Genomic DNA, 17094 nt, shown 5'->3' with positions numbered 1-17094 from the left:
TCCCGTATCGTGATTGGTTTACTTCTCAAGGGATATCCTAGAGACAAAAGTACTCGCTAGCCGCAAAAGCTTTTTCTTTCTTTGTTGGCCTCCTTGTACCCCAGGGCTGATCCGACCAACCGGGTCCCCTCCATCAGTCTTCTATTCCTCTTTGGGCCTATCAGGTCTCCAGCTACCCCTTGACGGCCTTTGAGCTATCCCAGCCGCTACGACTCATAAATATCGCTCTTTAGCCACTGGACTCGCATTCGTCTCTTCTCTCTTCCTATCTTATCCCTAAAACACTTTTTCTTGTCCCGACAACAGTCCCGACACTTCAGTCCTTCAAAATATTCATAGCATGTCTCCAGACCCTTACTATGAGACATTGGATGCACCCGACGGGACAGCATTGACGTGGATCTTTGATCATTGCTTGCGTTACGCTGACAGCTACGAAATTTCCCTTCGTGCTGCATACGAACTCAATTGCCACCCGTCGAAGAGCACAATGACACCTTCATTTATTCCTCGATCACCCTCCATCTTCCGCGATACCGTTTGGTCCAAAAAAGGCCACAACTCCAAGTCTTCTGTCGATGCTCCTTCTTATGACACTAATGCCGAATTCCGTGCCTGTTTGAGCAAGACTGTCGCCGAAGTGCCTTCTCAACCTTGCGCGCTCCCTCCCAGCTTCATTATCTCATTTGTGCGCCGCTGTTTCTGTTTGGATTTGTCCGAAGTCGACTTTGCCCAGGCTTTGACTGCCCTTGATTACATCAGAACCCTCCAAAATCGCTGGAAAAAGGAGATTGATGCCGCCTTCAACCGACTCAACGTTACTTCAGAGGATGCAAGGGACCCTGAGCACTCGGAGGTGGCTCGCAATTATCCTAACTTGTTGACCTGGTACGAAAACATCAGCAACAAGGCACGCACGATCGATTTTCTGTACACTCAAGTCTATATCGGCCTGCGTCGCTGGGTAAGTTTTATTCCGAGATCGGAATAGCGAGTTGTGTGTCTAACGTTTGTTTCTCAGGTTCTTGTCAATCAGATGATGCTCGAGCCATTCGACAAAGCCAACTGTCTTGCTCTTCTTAACACTCTACTCCCACCTGTCCACCGAGACAGCTCTACCCCAACACAGCAGTTGTCGACTGCCACCCTTGGGCTCTATCGTGATACCTTCTTCAAATACATTACCACCTTTGAGGCTGATCCTTCAATCGTGGAACCTATCATACAGCAAGGCGCTGCACCCGGTGATGAGAATGGATGGCCTGCATTGCATGCCACCATTGAGCGATACATGAACGCAGCCCTCGAGATGATCGACGAATGTGTCTTGATCAACGAGCCTTGTCAGATTACCAAGTCTGGCGTGCAGCGCCGCACCGATTCGGGCATCAGCTTCGGCGTCGATTTCGGTCCCTGTCCTGCTAGTTCGCACTCTTTAGACACTGAAAAGCCCCTGCCTCATTTCCCGGAACCGACCATAGGCACTAGCAAGCATGGTTCGTTCCTGGAACGATTTTCCTCCCTGTCAGCATGGGGCAAGAAGAAGGACCCCAAGAAGGAGCAGCAGAAGGAGTTTGCGCGCAGTCTGAAGAAGATGCAATCCCTTGGAAAACTCACTAGTCCGGCTAGCAGCACCAAGAGCAGCACTAAGAGCATCAAGAGCATCAAGACACCACCAAAGTTCAAGGCAAATATATCTTTCGATTTGACCGAGGACAAGCGCCGGCGTTTGATTGATGAAGCCCAAGCTCGCAAGGCAGTCGGCGCTGCTGAGGCGGCCGAAAGCATCGGCCAGGCCACTTAATCGCAACTTGTCTGCAACTCCTACCAAAGCAAACCAGCAACCAAAAAAAAAAAAGAAAAGAAAAACACAAAGCCCAGCCAAGGGAGGGGAATCAACGTCCCCTCCCTTTCCCCTTGATTTCTAGCACTCGACTCGGTCATCCCTTACTCTTCTTTCATCCTCGCTGCAGTCGCCCCCCTGCAAGCACAAAACCGAGAGGGAGCATTCGCTTCCAACTATGCCAATGCTAGGCCTCTGTTGTGCAGAGCCAGCCTGGCTGCACTTATGTGACTTACCTTAGTATGTTTCGGAACAAAAAAAGGCGTTTGGACGGAAAGCATATGGGGGTGTTGATTTACGACTTAATGTCTTCACGATAGCGTCCAGTTCACTGGATTTGAAACAAAATTATTATTACCTTTATCTTTATCATTCTCATTCCCATCTCTCATCCAGTAGATATAGATACACATAGTATCTCACTACTCTAGCCAATGCGATACAACGCAGGAGTAGAATATGTAGGGATTGGGGGTTGCGCCAGTTGCCGCTCAGTCCGCCGTAGAAGCTGCGATAAGATAGCGAAACTTCCCAAGTGTCCAGATCAGATCAACAGATTCATTCTCGATCTCACTACCGTCTTTGTTGAGATCTCTGGTTATTTGGGGCGTGATGATTGTAAATGGATTGACCTGCATATTTGCTAATTAGGAAGCCCACCCTACATCACATACGGCTCGCCTGATACGAGGCTATCCCCTATACCATACAACAGATATACACAACTACCTTCTCACACTACATTGCGCGATAATGAGGGTTCCTACGGGATCTCACATTCCCTGGCAGTGGTATGCCGTCGTCGGAGCTCTGCTACCAGGCTGGGTTGCCAATGCTAGTCCAGCCGTGAACGTGGCGCTCCAAGCCTCCTTTGACTCGGCCCCATACCTCGTCGAGCTCCTGTACGTTGCACATTGAGTGATCTCTCGCCTGGAATATATCTGTCAATATGATGGCTAATTAATTCAATGTAGGGAGTCTGCCGCAGAAGAAAACTCCACCGCCTATTTTCCTTTGTTGGATCGCATCGCCGATGGGACGTTTGAGGACCTCACAACTGAGAAGGAGCTCTACGACCGCTTCTTGACAGTTGTGAAGGATGGCGGCCATATTCGGACTCCGGAGGGTCTTTCCTCGTTCAAATTATCGCTTTCGGTCCGATCATCGGCGCCTCGTATTGAGGCGCACTTCCAGTTCTATAACACCTCAGTTCAGCAGTCCTTGATGGTGGCTCAAGATGCGGTGTGTCCCGAGTGGGTTCACTCGGAAGGAAAGCAGTATTGCTCTTCTACCATGGAGCGCGCACAGCAGGACGTTGTCGGAGAATTGTGGGTAGAGCTTTGTTCGTGTCGCATGGACTCTAATAGCTGACATCGAATTTGTGCCCTTAGGGATCCTAGAGAGCTACCGTTTGATCGTGTCCTAGGCGATGCATCGCTCCCTCCGGCCGTTCTGTACGCAGATATCACCTCTCCGATGTTCAGAGATTTTCACGAAACCCTGAGCGACATGGCAAAACAGGGACAAGTCTCGTACCGTGTACGCTATAGACCTCCCCAACACTGGATTTCTCGTCCCTTGTTTGTGTCTGGATACGGCGTGGAGCTTGCTTTGAAGCGAACGGACTACATTGTTATTGATGACCGTGATGCAGAGCAGCTCGAAGAAAAGGGCGCCCAAAGTCTTCCAACTGACCCGGATGAGACCAAGGAAGATGCTCCAGGTGACCTCCGGCCTCTGTCTTCCTCCGATGTGACCCGTCTAGGCTTGAACTCCGCGGGCTACGTTATGGACAGCGCTGATCCTTTGGGAACATTGATCAAGATGTCCCAAAATTTCCCCAAGTATTCATCGATAGTAGCTGCCCACAATTCCACTGGGGAAATGGCACAAGAGATCCGGCACAACCGGTTAAAAATGCTCCCTGGTGGTTACAATGCCATGTGGATCAACGGTGTGCAGATGGACAAACAACAGATTGACGCATTCTCACTTATTGAACATCTGCGCCGAGAGAGGAAATTGATTGAGAAATTCCGCGGCCTCGGTCTCTCTGCGGATGATGTCGTGAAGTTACTGTCACATCGACTCCTCACTGAAGCTCAAGCTGGTGGCGAGGAGCAACGGTATGACTACCGGGATAATTTAGAAGGGAACCAGGTTATCATTTGGATGAACAATCTGGAAAAGGACTCGAGATATGAGTCCTGGCGTGGTGATATCGAGGGGGTTCGTACTTATTTCGTATGGCTATTGGACGGAATACATATTAACATAATTCTAGTACATCGCCGGCTCTTACCCGGGACAATTGCCCCCGGTGAGCCGGGATCTGCACAATGTCGTTGTTTCTATGGACTCGTCTAATCCAGAACACATGATGCTTGTTGCTGGAAACTTGCACGCCTTCATCAACCGAGGAATTCCTGTGAGATTCGGCTTGGTACCTACCATCTCGTCGCCAGAGTCCATTGCGCAGCTGAAGGTAGCGCATTACCTTTCTGATGCATATGGCATAGAGTCTCTTGTGCAATATTTCCAAGAGTATGCCGCGAAAGACAAAATGGGCTTCCCAGACAAATCGTGCTTCCAGTCTGCGACTAGAGAACGCGACCTGGTTGACGAACACGAAGCTCTGTCTCTTGATCAAGTCTTGAAGAGTGAAAAGTATGACGCTGTGGTGTCCCAAACCGGTGCTTACCAGCGTCGGTTGAGTCTTACGGGCGACGCACCTCAGTTCCTAGTGAACGGTATCCCTGTCTCCCGAGAAGGCAACTGGATGCAGGGAATGAGCGTACAGATCAGCAAGGACTTGAAATTGATCCAGCAAGGCATTGTTCAGGGAATTTTCGAGGAGGACACATGGCTTCCGGAGTTTTTCCTAGCTGACGCATTCGAGAAACGCAATACTTTCCTCATGCCCGAGGATCCCAAGAGTGTACAGATTGTGGACATCGCTAATATTCTTGCCTCGGATGAAGATGCATTGAGTAAGACTCGTGTTCTCTCGGACAAGGGAGCCCTAGAGAGCACTCATATGATAGTTGTGGGCGATTTCGAGTCAGAGGCGGGTGTGAAACTACTTACCGATGCTCTTAATCTTCGAAAGGAGAACAGTGACGTGGAGATTCTGATGCTGCACAATGCGGCATCGGACGCCGAGGATGATGCCCCCAAGAATCTCGCAACTCTCTATCTCTCGCTTGCGAAGGAGGAAAGTATCGACCAAGTACTGGCTAAGATTGCATCCGGTAATCTTGAGACTGAAGTTATAGAGACTGAAGCCCAAGATATCTCTACCATTCAAACTGTGCATCAAATCCTGGCCAAAGAACTTGGATTCAACCCTGGCACTGAGGGACTTGTTGTCAATGGGAGAGCAGTCGGCCCTATTGAGAAGGAACATCCGTTGAGTGTGGAAGAGATGATCCAACTGATTGCCTACGAACGGGTGAAACGCCTCGATTCTGTTGCGGCGGCTGTTGAGGAACTCGGATTCGCGGATAAGATTTCAAACCCGCTCGATTTCGCTAAATTGACATCGCTTGTGGCTCTTTCCACCATCTCAGATGTCCCTGAGGGCATCTTCGAAAATACTCCTGATTTCAGAATGGACGTCTCCGGTAAATGGAGGACGGAGCACTCTGTTATCACCATTTCCAACTCCGGTGATCCCACGATTCACGTTGGTGTTAGCCTTGACCCAGCATCTGAGGTTGCCCAGCGATGGTCGCCGATTCTGAAGGTACTGTCCGAACTCTCCGGCGTTCAACTGAAGATTTTCTTGAATCCGAAGGAAGAGCTCACGGAGCTGCCGGTCAAGCGGTTCTACCGCTATGTCTTGGAATCAGAGCCATCTTTCACGGACGAGGGGGCTCTGGCTCGGCCGCACGCGTCATTCACTGGCGTGCCAGTCGAAGCACTGCTGACTTTGAGCATGGATGTACCGTCGTCTTGGCTTGTAGCACCCAGTGAATCAGTCTACGACCTGGATAACATCAAGTTGAGCTCGGTCAAGTCTGGTACTGATGTTGACGCCGTCTACGCTCTCGAGCACATTCTGATCGAGGGCCACTCTCGTGATCTTACAACGAAGACTCCACCTAGAGGTGTCCAACTTATCTTGGGCACTGAGAACAACCCCTATTTCGCCGATACTATCATCATGGCCAACCTGGGATACTTCCAGTTCAAGGCACAGCCAGGCTTGTGGCAGATCAACTTGAAGCCCGGCCGTAGCGAGAAGATCTTCAAGATCGATAGCGTTGGTGGTCTAGGATACAACCCGCAGACCGGTGACGAGAACAATGAGGTTGCTCTGCTATCCTTCCATGGTCGGACACTATTCCCTCGCCTGTCGCGAAAGCCAGGCCACGAGGAAGACGATGTTCTCGAAACAGGAGTCCAGCTAGGCTCAAAGATGGACTACTTTGCCAAAGGACTCAACTTTGCATCTGACGTCCTCTCCAGTGTTGGTGTCGGGTCCAAGAGCGGAGGCGAACAACACGCCGATATCAACATCTTCTCAGTAGCTAGTGGACACCTATATGAGCGCATGTTAAACATCATGATGGTCTCAGTGATGCGACACACCAAACACACCGTCAAATTCTGGTTCATCGAGCAATTCCTCTCCCCCTCCTTCCGCGCCTTCCTCCCTTCCCTCGCCCGCGAATACGGCTTCTCATACGAGATGGTAACATACAAGTGGCCGCACTGGCTGCGCGCTCAGAAAGAAAAGCAACGCGAGATCTGGGGGTACAAGATTCTCTTCCTGGACGTGCTCTTCCCCCTCTCCCTGGACAAAGTAATCTTCGTCGACGCGGATCAGATTGTGCGCACCGACATGTACGAGCTGGTCACCCACGACCTCCAAGAAGCGCCCTACGGCTTCACGCCGATGGGCGACTCTCGAACCGAAATGGAAGGCTTCCGCTTCTGGAAACAAGGATACTGGTCCACCTTCCTCCGAGGCAAGCCTTACCACATCTCGGCGCTGTACGTCGTCGACTTGAACCGCTTCCGCGCGCTTGCTGCTGGCGACCGTCTGCGCGGCCAATACCAGATGCTCTCGTCGGATCCAAACAGTCTCAGCAATCTCGACCAGGACCTGCCCAACCACATGCAACATCACATTCCCATCCATAGTCTGCCGCAGGAGTGGCTTTGGTGTGAGACTTGGTGTTCTGATGAAGATTTGGGTGTGGCGAAGACTATTGACCTTTGTAACAATCCTCTTACCAAGGAGCCTAAGCTAGAGAGGGCTAGGAGGCAGGTTCCTGAATGGACGGCCTATGATGATGAGATTGCGGCTTTGGCGAGTCGCGTTGCTGGCGAGCAGGCTGCTGCTGGGGTTGAGTTTGTGCAGACTGGCGAGGACCGCAAAGATGAATTATAGTTGACCCGGTGGGTTTCATTGGAGAGCGATTGCATTTATGATTACACTTGTTGCATTTATTGGATTGAATAGTCAATCTCCGTTACATTTTTATGGAAGATTTCTTCTACTGCTCGCTCTCATAAGAATTGACATCCTAGCAAACAAGTGTATAATTAAATCTAGAAAGCAAGCAATAGCAAAGGCAAAATCTTCATTTCATGAAGTTTCACAGCTCATCCGAGTCACTCTCGTACTTGAAGTAAACTTCGCTGTCCTCATCTCCGCCGTCCGAGTCATATTCATCGTCGACAGCATCAGCACCGTGAGAAACAGGTGATGCGGGCGATGGGGATGCTTCGACAACAGAATGAGAGGGCTTGGCCAAAGAGATAGGGCTGCCAATGGAAGCTTGTTTCTGCTTCTTGGACTTTTTCTTCTCCTTAGGGGACTCATCGCTGCCAGATGCCTGGTTAGCCTCCTCGGCAGCGAGACGTTCCTCTTCCAAGGCAGCAAGACGTTCCTCTTCTAATATCTTTCGCTTCTTCTCCTCCCTCCTCTTCCGCTTTCGCTCTTTGCGTGCGGCCTTGTCTTCCGTGACTTCTTGCTCAATCTGCTCTCCCTTTTCGTTCTCTTGCCTCTTCTTCTCTCGTTGCTCCTTCTTCTCGCGCTTCCTCTCCTTCCTCTCCTTCTTCTCACGCTTCCTCTCCTCCTTGCTCTTTTGGGGGGCGCCGGGAGATGACAGGGCTTTCTCGATGGGACCGGACGCGGAATCTTCGTTGTGTTTGCGCTTAGACTTTGACTTCATATCATTTTTGAGAGGTTCGGGCAAGTCGGGCTCACCCTCTTTAGACAGCGCTTCGTGGTCAGACTCGGCATTGGCATTGACAATGGAAGATGGTGCTGCCTCATCATGGGGCTTTGAGCTCGGGGTGGTAGTTATCATGTCTTCGTCGTCATCAGTATCCTCGTTCACGAATTGAGAGCTCTTCCTTTGCGTCTCCAATCTCATGTTCCAGTGGGCACTTTTCTTAGCAGCGAGTTTGGGATCGAACACCGCGCCTGGCTGGCCATTGGCCCGCAGGACCATGACCTGTTTCACGATCTTGCGCCATTTGTCTGCACATTGTTGTCGAGACCGCACATAACCAATCTCCTTGCTAATGTTACCCCATACAATGAGGCGCTCATCCAGCTCGTACATGTCCTTGCCTGCCTTATCGGGAAGCATTGGCTTCATGGTGACCCACGTCGATTCCACGGCGTCAAGGAACATCTTGTGTTCTTCCTCCGACCACGCACCTTGGTTCATGGTGTTCTGGTGCTCGAGCTTGTTCCTCCAGCGCTGAGTGACATCGTCATCACTGCGCCCAATGAGCTTACCAATGAAAGTCCATTTCGGACCGTGTTGGGCGTGGAGCTCGATAAGCTCATCATCTTGTTCCTTCGACCATTCGTGTGCCCTTTGAGCCGAAGCTTGGAAGTGTCGGCGCATGAATCGGTATACAGATCGCCGATCACGGTCCGGAAGAAGAGCGTAGATCTCGTCCCAAAAGTCGCCTTTGAGGATGCCATACGAGAAGAATGGAGATTCGACGCTTGATTCACGGGTACGCTCAGAATGCTGAACCATCTCGTCGAATTTGGCACTAGGAATGCCATGCATGGTACAGACATTGACTTTGTACGCTTCGATTTTTCGCACTTCATCCGGCGTATAGAAGCCAATTTTCAAGTTATCCCTCTTCCTGACGCGCGAGCTTCTAACTCCCTTGGTCTTGCCTCCTGGCGCGTTGCTATCCTCAGTGTTGGGCGAGTCAGGGGCTGGAGTTCGCTTGGTGGCAGCCAGCTGCTTTAAAGCGGACGGTCCTTCTGCAACCGTTGAGTCGAGAGTAGGTTGAGCAGTGGATGAAGTGAGGATATTCAAGTTTTTACCATTCTGCTTGCGGACCTTCTTTGACGAAGACTTAGGCTTTGATGGAGTGGGTTGGCTGGGAGTGGAGGCATTGTGAATAGCAATTTCAAAGCGGGGTGAGCTTCTTTCTGGTGAAGGTGACTCGGCAACGGACTTTTCTGATTTGCGAGGCTTCTTCGTCTTTTTCTTGCGCTCGGGTTCCGAGTCGCGCTTTCGCTTTGAAGGATTCGACATGTTCAAGTCTAATTCTGAGGGGCGCTCTGTACCATGGGCTTTCCCAATTACTGGAGATAATGCTTCGGTTTCTGATGAGATGTGTTTCTTATTATTTTTCTTCGTCCCGCCAACCTTGGAAGGATTGGGAGTTTCAGGGACTGTCAGATTGCAAATTTTAGTACCGAGTCGCGTGAAGATCAAGTGATTTCACCAACCGATATCTTCAAAATCGTCAGGAATTTCAGGGTATGGTTCGAGCTGAGAGGATGTATTTCCCATGGCAATGAGCTGCAACAATGAGTAGGGAGGGGGGAAGATTAGCTGCTGCAATGAAAAGGAGAGACCGAGCTTCTTCAAAATTTACGGCGTGCAATGCGGCAATTGGGTTCACCGCTGAGGCTGACCGCCTATGTGGAACTATATCAATTGCTACAGTACAATTGTCGATGGTTGTAGGAGAAAAATAGAATCACAAAGAAGAAAGGACTTAGGACTAAGATAAAATATGCTAAAGATATAAAGCAGAATTATTGAACAGTCCCAAACAATGGCTGGCCATTGTACAACTTCTCTACGGAGACTCATGTACTCTATACAGTGTTGCATAACAAATGTATTATGTATTCAGACATTTAGCATTCGTTGAACACAGTGCTGGCAGGTATCATGCTCATGATTGCATTAATAGTGTACATGCTGGCATAAAGAACATAAAAAGCAAATGCAAGTCGCGAAACCAATACTCTAGGTCCTACTGACACAGTCAGGACACGAGCTTCATATCCCTTAGGATTTTCATCACTAGTTTCTTTTGGTCATGAGTGTGAAGATTTTGCTGATCGGTCTCCTGTAGACAGCGCCCAATTGCAACAGTGACCTTGACAGCACTTTCTGCAGCGATAGAGCAGTCCACCCACACCTTTCCATTGCGGCCAACTGCAATCTCAAATCCTCCCAAGCTCTCCAGCTTTTTTCCAAGTTCAGAAAGAACAGCCAGCCCTTCAATTGCATCCGTGTTCTCGGCAGAAGTGGAGCTTGCTCGAATCAACCGGGCCGCCATACCAGTTGAAACATCAAATACCATTCCACCTGTCAAGGGTCCCAATCCTCCATCAGCCTTGCCAGTTGCTGGGTTGACACAGGTGAGTTCAACTTCGGCGCCGGCACCGAGTCCCACGGACTGTACCCGGGCATACACCAGCTCGCCTTGCTTCAACATTGGCCTTGTCTTCTTGGATGCGCCCTCAAAGGACAGCTGACCCAGAAGCGCGTGGGCCGTGTGTGGAGTTACCATGCAGTGAAAGAAATCAACGCTGGAGTGGTGGATCTGAGCAATGACGAAGTCGTTGACGGTGGGAATGTATCGGCGATTCGGGAAAGAAAGAAGCGAGACGGTGTTTCGTTTCGCATCGGTCGTCAACAGACCGGCCTGTGTTGCTGTTAAGACATGATTGGACCCATTTGAAGAGGGCTGTGATAGGATACGGAGGCCGGGACCTAGTCGTAGAGGGTTGGAGTTGTTGGTAGGAAGATGGTCTTGAGGTACCTCATCGCTAGGTAATAGGACAAGGGCAGTCATGATGCTAGACTGATAGCTGTATTCTGAAAATATCCTAAGTGTAGAATACTCCGAGGGAAGAGGACCAATGCTTATTGCTGGATTTCTCTCGGGCAGATAGATGCGACTGCTTTTGCGCATTGTTGGAAAGAAAACGACATTTCTTATCACCACGTGACCTCATTGAATGCCCGCGATGCCTTATCGACAACGCCACAACCACTATCGATAACTACTAGCCACATTTGCGGCAGACGAAAATCTTCAAAAATCTTTTTCGATCGTTCCCCCTCAATCGAGATTTCCACCAATTACCTCCGATACCCCCGGATCTACTCTCACGCCGTAACGTGAGATCCTTATTCTTTTAATCCAAAAAAGTACATATTTACAACTTCGACATGGGTGACGCTGCCAACAGTGCGCCCGCTGAGGCGGAGCGCTTTGCTATCGGTATCTCCTTTGGTAACTCATGCAGTTCGATTGCCCGTATCTCGCCTGTACGTCCTGATATTCATTCTTTAGGTCAAAGAACGGTGACTGACACATTTATAGGAGGGCAAGGCTGAGGTTATTGCCAACGAGGAGGGAGGTGAGGACAATCAAGCCCCACGAGTTGAGAATTTGAATTAACATACTCAGATCGTCAAATTCCTTCCATCCTTTCTTATATCGACGGCGAGGAGTACCACGGCACACAAGCCAAGGCCCAGCTTGTTCGTAACTCCGCCAACACCGTCGCATACTTCCGCGATTTCCTCGGCAAGGAATTCAAGTCGATCGACCCTACTCCCTGCCACCAGTCGGCCCACCCCCAGCAGCAGGGCTCGACTATCGCTTTCACCATCCGCGACACCTCGAGCGAGACCCCTAACACTGTCACTGTTTCTGAGATCACCACCCGTCACTTCCAGCGTCTGAGACGCTCCGCCTCAGACTACCTTGGTAAGGATGTCAACGCCGCCGTTATCACCATTCCCACCGATTTCACCGATGCCCAGCGTGAGGCCCTTGTTGCCTCCGCTAAGGCTGCTGGTCTCGACGTTCTCCAACTGATCCACGAGCCCGTTGCCGCTGTTGTGGCTTACGATGCTCGCCCCGAGGCGACTGTTGTCGATAAGCTGGTTGTCGTTGCTGACTTCGGTGGCACCCGTTCGGATGTTGCCGTTGTTGCCTGCCGCGGTGGCATGTACACTATCTTGGCTACTGCCCACGACTACGAGCTTGGTGGTGCCTCCCTGGATAAGATCATCATTGACCACTTCGCCAAGGAGTTCATGAAGAAGCACAAGACTGACCCCCGCGAAAACGCTCGTGGTCTGGCCAAGCTGAAGCTTGAGTGTGAGGCCACCCGCAAGGCCCTCAGCCTGAGCAGCAACGCTCAGCTGAGCATTGAGTCCCTGGTTGACGGTGTTGACTACGGTTCTACCATTAACCGCACCCGTTTCGAGCTTCTTTCCGGCAAGGTCTTCAGCCAATTCACTGCTCTGATCGAGCAGGTTGTTAAGAAGGCCGGGCTCGACGTCCTTGACATTGATGAGGTCATCTTCTCAGGCGGTGTTTCCCACACCCCCAAGCTCGCCAGCCTGGCCAGCAACATCTTCCCCGAGAAGACCAAAATCCTGGCTCCCGCCACCTCTGTCACTGCCGTTAATCCCTCCGAGCTGTCTGCCCGTGGAGCCGCCTTCCAAGCTTCCCTCGTCCAGGAGTTCGACCACGAGGACATCGAGCAGTCCATCCACCCTATGGTCACTGTCACCCCTCACCTGACTAAGGCTATCGGTGTCGAGTTCACCTCCCAGACCGAGACTACCTTCCAGCCCCTCCTCGGCGCCGAGACTGCCCTCCCCGCCCGCCGCATCGCTCAGTACTTCGCCCCCAAGGAGGGTGGCGATGTTCTGGTCCGCGTGTGCGAGGGTGCTCGTGAAATCAAGGTCACCAAGCCTGAGCCCAAGGCTAAGGAGGACAAGCCCGCCCAAGACGAGGATGACTCCGATTTCGATTCCGAGGACGAGGAGGAAGAGGAGACCCGCGAGATCATCTGGAAGACCGAGAATCCCGTTGCTGAGCTCGCCGTGAAGGGTGTCAAGGCTGGCAGCAAGATCGAGGTCATGGTCCACGTCAATGCCGATCTTGGTCTGCAGATCGCCGTCCGCGAGGTTGGCTCCCAGAACGCTGTCCGTGGTGCCGTCAACGGCTCCGCTTAGGTTTTTTTTCCTCGTGAAATAAAAATAAAAATGTTGGATTTCGTTTATGGTGTGATGATGCATGCATGACTGATAGAGGCTGTGATTTTTCTTTTTGTCCACGATTTGTACTGCAGTTACCGTCATGGAGTCTTTCCCTTTATTAGTTCTTAAATAGACTCAGTTATATGCAACCAATCAATACTGGTTCTCTTTTCAGCCAGCTTCACTCTGTTAGGTCCTATTCATTTTCTGGCGTATCAGTCGACATTTCTCCTTCTGCTCTACAAGGAATAATCATTGAGACTGGTTTTGCTCCAAAGCGTGGTTACACAAGAATCCAAGCTATATGACTTTATACCATTTACATCGCAAAGATCATCAAATAACGGTGGTAGATATTATATTACAACTAGATTAGATAGGTTCGCAACCGAAAGCACAAATTCCTGCATGATCTTCAAATCGGGGAGAATCATCGAACCATGGGATTCATCAACAGATCATCAAAGGCTCGAGTGCCTTAGAAAACATAACCGGACTCAAGGCAGGGAGAGTATGGCGCGAAGAATGCTCAATTGCCATCTTATACAGGAAGGCCGTAGATTTATCATGTGGTAAAGATCGTGAGGGGTTCGTAATAGCATTAAGCGAGTGTGGGTGGTTCGATCTCCCAGGCTGCATCCGGGTCTATCAGATGCAGATTGACAAGATCGAAGTGTAACAAGCGGCCTCCTGAAGAAAGAATAAACTCTCAAAGGGGATATCAACGCAGGAATACAAAGTCGTGTGTGAAATGGTCCAGAGATCGACGTTTTCAAGTCGACATTTTCAGGTGCTCCGGCTCGTTGTCGAAATGAGGAAGCGGGCTTTTCATGGCTTGAGGTATATCCATTTAAGCGAAGCTCGTGCCCTCCTTCTTCTGGCTTTTCACGCTGTTTGAGCGCTGCGAGGAGAAGAAACCACGGCGGCGCTCCTTGCGTCCACTGTATCCACCGCTGGTATCTTTTCGGCCGACGGCACCACCGAGGCAGTACATCAAGCATGAAAGGAACTGGCAAACGGATGCGGTCCACATGAAGGCGAATGCCTTGACACCCAGGTGTGCGTCCTGGCCGTTACTCTTGAACGCGTGGCGGCCCTGGACAAAGACAGCACTATGAAATATAGTTAGCATTGTGTCTTTGGGACAAACTAAGTTCCGATTATAGTGATACATACGTCATGAGACAGGTCGTGATGACCTGGAAAGTCAAACCGATCCAGGCCAGGAAACCGGAGAGGTAGCTGGCGATGCGGGTGCACATGGCCAGCATGCCAGTGAAGAAAGAGCACACGGCGAAGAACAGACCGATGATGATGAAGGGGAACATGAAGCGCGACATCAAGAAGTAGTGCTTCGATCTATAGCGCGCGTATGTATGGTTAGCGCGACCCGGTAAATTAGGATATATCAGTTGGGAACCTACCCGACAAACTGATGAGGGATATTTTCGGTCGTGTTAAAGTTACGATGGCTTGGGGGGTCGAATGGGAAATCCACATGGGTCTCTCCGCAGTCACTCCTGCCGTTGGTCACTCCACAGAGGTTCCAGAATGTCCATCGCGAGGTCGATGCTGCGCCTGGGATATTTCCCGTGTCTGCCTCGAGGAAGTAGATTTGGTTCAGCGGGTTGCTGTTGCGTACACCTCCCAACAGAGTGAGGAAGATCAGCAAAATCGCTCCTGCCATGAAAAACAGGCCCGTAAAGCCCAATGTTGCTCCTAGAGACGACGATCAGATTAAGGTGTTGTAGAGTTGTTGATCAGGGGCCAATCAACTTACTGCTGAAACCCATTTTGTTTGGCGCTTATTATAGGTCGCACTGGGAATTGAGGGGCTTTTTTTTTCTTTTCGAAGGTTTGTCTCTGATCTCAAAAAAGAATGAGTTGCTCAAGGAGAGTGTCAAGATATGAAAGAGAAGGTGTCAGAATTTGAAGCGACAAACGCTAGCTGGTATATGGATACATATAAGAGCAGCCGGGGTATCCGGCAGTGGGCACTGGGTAGTGTGATATAATGACGAGTGGGCATCATCCTGCTCTCCTCTCCTCTCTACAAAGCTCAAGCCCATCGATGATCATAACGTCATGGTTGCACCTGATTGACTAGCCGTTCCTGGTTAGCCCGCACTCTACTTTCCGCGCTACACCAGATCGGGTTAGTCCCAGGCGGTCCATGACGAGGTCAACAACCAACCGACGTTGCACCTCTCGCAACAACATTGGCCCTTTGGAAAGAAAGTGACGTGGACCATCGTGGACCATCACATATGAACCTTCCAAGATTTCGGTCTTACCCACTCCTGTGCCTTAACGAAAAAAAAAAAAAAAACTTGTCTGCCCAACCCGATCCCCAGACTCGACCAAGGGTACACACTGCGTACCTCCCAACCCGTACAACGTTGTAATGGCGACCTGGGCATACCCGCCACTGCCCGCAGAGCAGATCAACCGTGAGGCGGACACTGCGCTGGTATGTAAAACAATATATGGACCCCTACAACAGGCGATCTCTTCATGGAGGCCTGGTTGGCTGTAGCTATGATCCATGAAGGAGTGTGGAGCCTTTTTAGTATAATGCCAACAACGTCTTATCTTAGGCCCGAGAGCTAGAATGGCTATTGCATTCGCTGCAGGATTCGCTTGCCTCATTGAAGGAAGGTCTGCAAGAATGTGTCGCCCTCTTAGCTCCTCGAGAACCGGGGTCAACCTTGGTGCTGTCCTCCTTACGGTCGGAAAGTGTCAAGGGCTTCGTGACTAGAGTCGGCACCAAGGTCGTGAAAGGCGTATGTATCTTGAGTGTGGGGAAGACCAATGAATATGCAACTAAACCGATATCTTTCTAGGATGTTCAACTTCGTCTTGCATCGCTCCCGCCTCCTCGGGGTGCCCCCAGCACCCGACTGAACATATCCCAGTCCCCTGGAGCTCCAGAACTCGTACTTCGACAGCTGGTATCGGTTCGAGATCTCGTGGCTCAGAGCCTGGATATTGTGGATGTGAGCACGTGGACAGGCGATCCTCTCAACGCTGGCTTCATTTTCAGTCAACTACACCTTTTGCTTGAGACAATCAGTGAGGCGCGACAAATGTTGAAAGGAGAAAGCGATGAGACGCGAGGCAAGTGGTGGGATACCAGTGCCACCGAAGATGTATGTTCGATTTCTTCGACAGAAGTCCTTCGATATTTTGCTGATATGTATACTACACAGATGTTTGACCCTCCGCTTCCGCCGCACCTTTCTTTCCATCTCTCCATCACAGACTCTGCCCTGGTCCTTGTCCTTCGGACTCTAGAGCCCACTGCCCTCAATCACGCGCCAACTGCTTTTTCCTCAGATATCTCCCTGACCGGGTTCTCGCTACGAGATCGGATATTCGGCTCGCGAGCGCCAACCCATGATGAGGCCGGCAGCCTTTTTCAATGGCAGGGAGAAGAAGTTCGTGTTAAGGAGAAGGTGCGGGTGGAGAGCCAAGATCCTAGTCTGATGGCGGTCATGGCGAAACTATCGGCCCTTGAGCATGAAGTGATGCGGTGCGTTGCTGCGCTGCGAGTGCTCATGGGCGATGAAGATACGGAGAGCGAGGCTTAGTTATTTTATTGATACCCTACTGCATTTGAATATGAACAGCCGTTTGTTGCAATACTTGATTCATTTAGTATTCGAGTTAGGGCCTTTAGAAGTATTGAATGGTAGGTTGAGATATGTTTTTAGCGGCCACCTTAAGGTTTCCTAGGGCTAGGACTTTGTTAGCATGCCGTATGAAATATATCAGCAATATAACCTCATATTCCTAGATATGTACCAACAAAAAAAAAAAGCGTTCTCGGATGTTATAGATCTTTGATAGGTACTGTAGAACCGACCGGGGGACCAGCCAATGAGAGGCCCGCAGTTTGTGATGGGCCCGCAGGACCATCTTGGCATCTTTTTCTAGGCTTGGCCATTTTCTTTT

The 17094-nt window shown here is 50.5% G+C and overlaps 7 protein-coding genes across 7 annotated transcripts; 4 read left to right on the top strand and 3 right to left on the bottom strand.

Annotated features, from left to right (window-relative positions):
* Nucleotides 1-340: 340 nt before the first annotated feature.
* On the top strand, nucleotides 341-1804 carry N7518_004137 (uncharacterized protein; the record flags this gene model as incomplete). Its single annotated transcript, XM_057185064.1, has 2 exons — nucleotides 341-964; nucleotides 1022-1804. 2 exons carry the CDS (start codon nucleotides 341-343, stop codon nucleotides 1802-1804), a joined length of 1407 nt encoding a protein of 468 aa, XP_057041834.1.
* Nucleotides 1805-2596: 792 nt separating this feature from the next.
* Nucleotides 2597-7241, top strand: N7518_004136 (putative UDP-glucose:glycoprotein glucosyltransferase; the record flags this gene model as incomplete). The annotated part of the gene is made up of 4 exons (XM_057185063.1): nucleotides 2597-2745; nucleotides 2818-3171; nucleotides 3235-4072; nucleotides 4128-7241. 4 exons carry the CDS (start codon nucleotides 2597-2599, stop codon nucleotides 7239-7241), a joined length of 4455 nt encoding a protein of 1484 aa, XP_057041833.1.
* A 208-nt stretch (nucleotides 7242-7449) lies between these two features.
* N7518_004135 (MYB DNA-binding domain protein) lies at nucleotides 7450-9630 on the bottom strand (the record flags this gene model as incomplete). The annotated part of the gene is made up of 2 exons (XM_057185062.1): nucleotides 7450-9509; nucleotides 9567-9630. The coding sequence occupies 2 exons, from the start codon at nucleotides 9628-9630 to the stop codon at nucleotides 7450-7452; spliced, it is 2124 nt and encodes a 707-aa protein (XP_057041832.1).
* Nucleotides 9631-10114: 484 nt separating this feature from the next.
* On the bottom strand, nucleotides 10115-10930 carry N7518_004134 (exosome non-catalytic core subunit RRP40; the record flags this gene model as incomplete). Its single annotated transcript, XM_057185061.1, has 1 exon — nucleotides 10115-10930. One exon carries the CDS (start codon nucleotides 10928-10930, stop codon nucleotides 10115-10117), a length of 816 nt encoding a protein of 271 aa, XP_057041831.1.
* A 380-nt stretch (nucleotides 10931-11310) lies between these two features.
* On the top strand, nucleotides 11311-13116 carry N7518_004133 (ribosome-associated complex protein SSZ1; the record flags this gene model as incomplete). The annotated part of the gene is made up of 3 exons (XM_057185060.1): nucleotides 11311-11409; nucleotides 11465-11501; nucleotides 11552-13116. 3 exons carry the CDS (start codon nucleotides 11311-11313, stop codon nucleotides 13114-13116), a joined length of 1701 nt encoding a protein of 566 aa, XP_057041830.1.
* Nucleotides 13117-13990: 874 nt separating this feature from the next.
* N7518_004132 (SUR7/PalI family protein) lies at nucleotides 13991-14933 on the bottom strand (the record flags this gene model as incomplete). Its single annotated transcript, XM_057185059.1, has 4 exons — nucleotides 13991-14252; nucleotides 14317-14499; nucleotides 14565-14859; nucleotides 14921-14933. The coding sequence occupies 4 exons, from the start codon at nucleotides 14931-14933 to the stop codon at nucleotides 13991-13993; spliced, it is 753 nt and encodes a 250-aa protein (XP_057041829.1).
* A 611-nt stretch (nucleotides 14934-15544) lies between these two features.
* Nucleotides 15545-16730, top strand: N7518_004131 (uncharacterized protein; the record flags this gene model as incomplete). The annotated part of the gene is made up of 4 exons (XM_057185058.1): nucleotides 15545-15610; nucleotides 15738-15923; nucleotides 15984-16289; nucleotides 16350-16730. The coding sequence occupies 4 exons, from the start codon at nucleotides 15545-15547 to the stop codon at nucleotides 16728-16730; spliced, it is 939 nt and encodes a 312-aa protein (XP_057041828.1).
* Between the last annotated feature and the right edge of the window lie 364 nt (nucleotides 16731-17094).

The sequence above is a fragment of the Penicillium psychrosexuale genome (genome assembly GCF_028828465.1).
Source record: "Penicillium psychrosexuale strain IBT 29551 chromosome Unknown utg000003l, whole genome shotgun sequence".
Lineage (NCBI taxonomy): Eukaryota > Fungi > Ascomycota > Eurotiomycetes > Eurotiales > Aspergillaceae > Penicillium > Penicillium psychrosexuale.
Note: the sequence above shows the minus strand (reverse complement) of the source record. Positions and strands in the feature narration are given on the sequence as shown.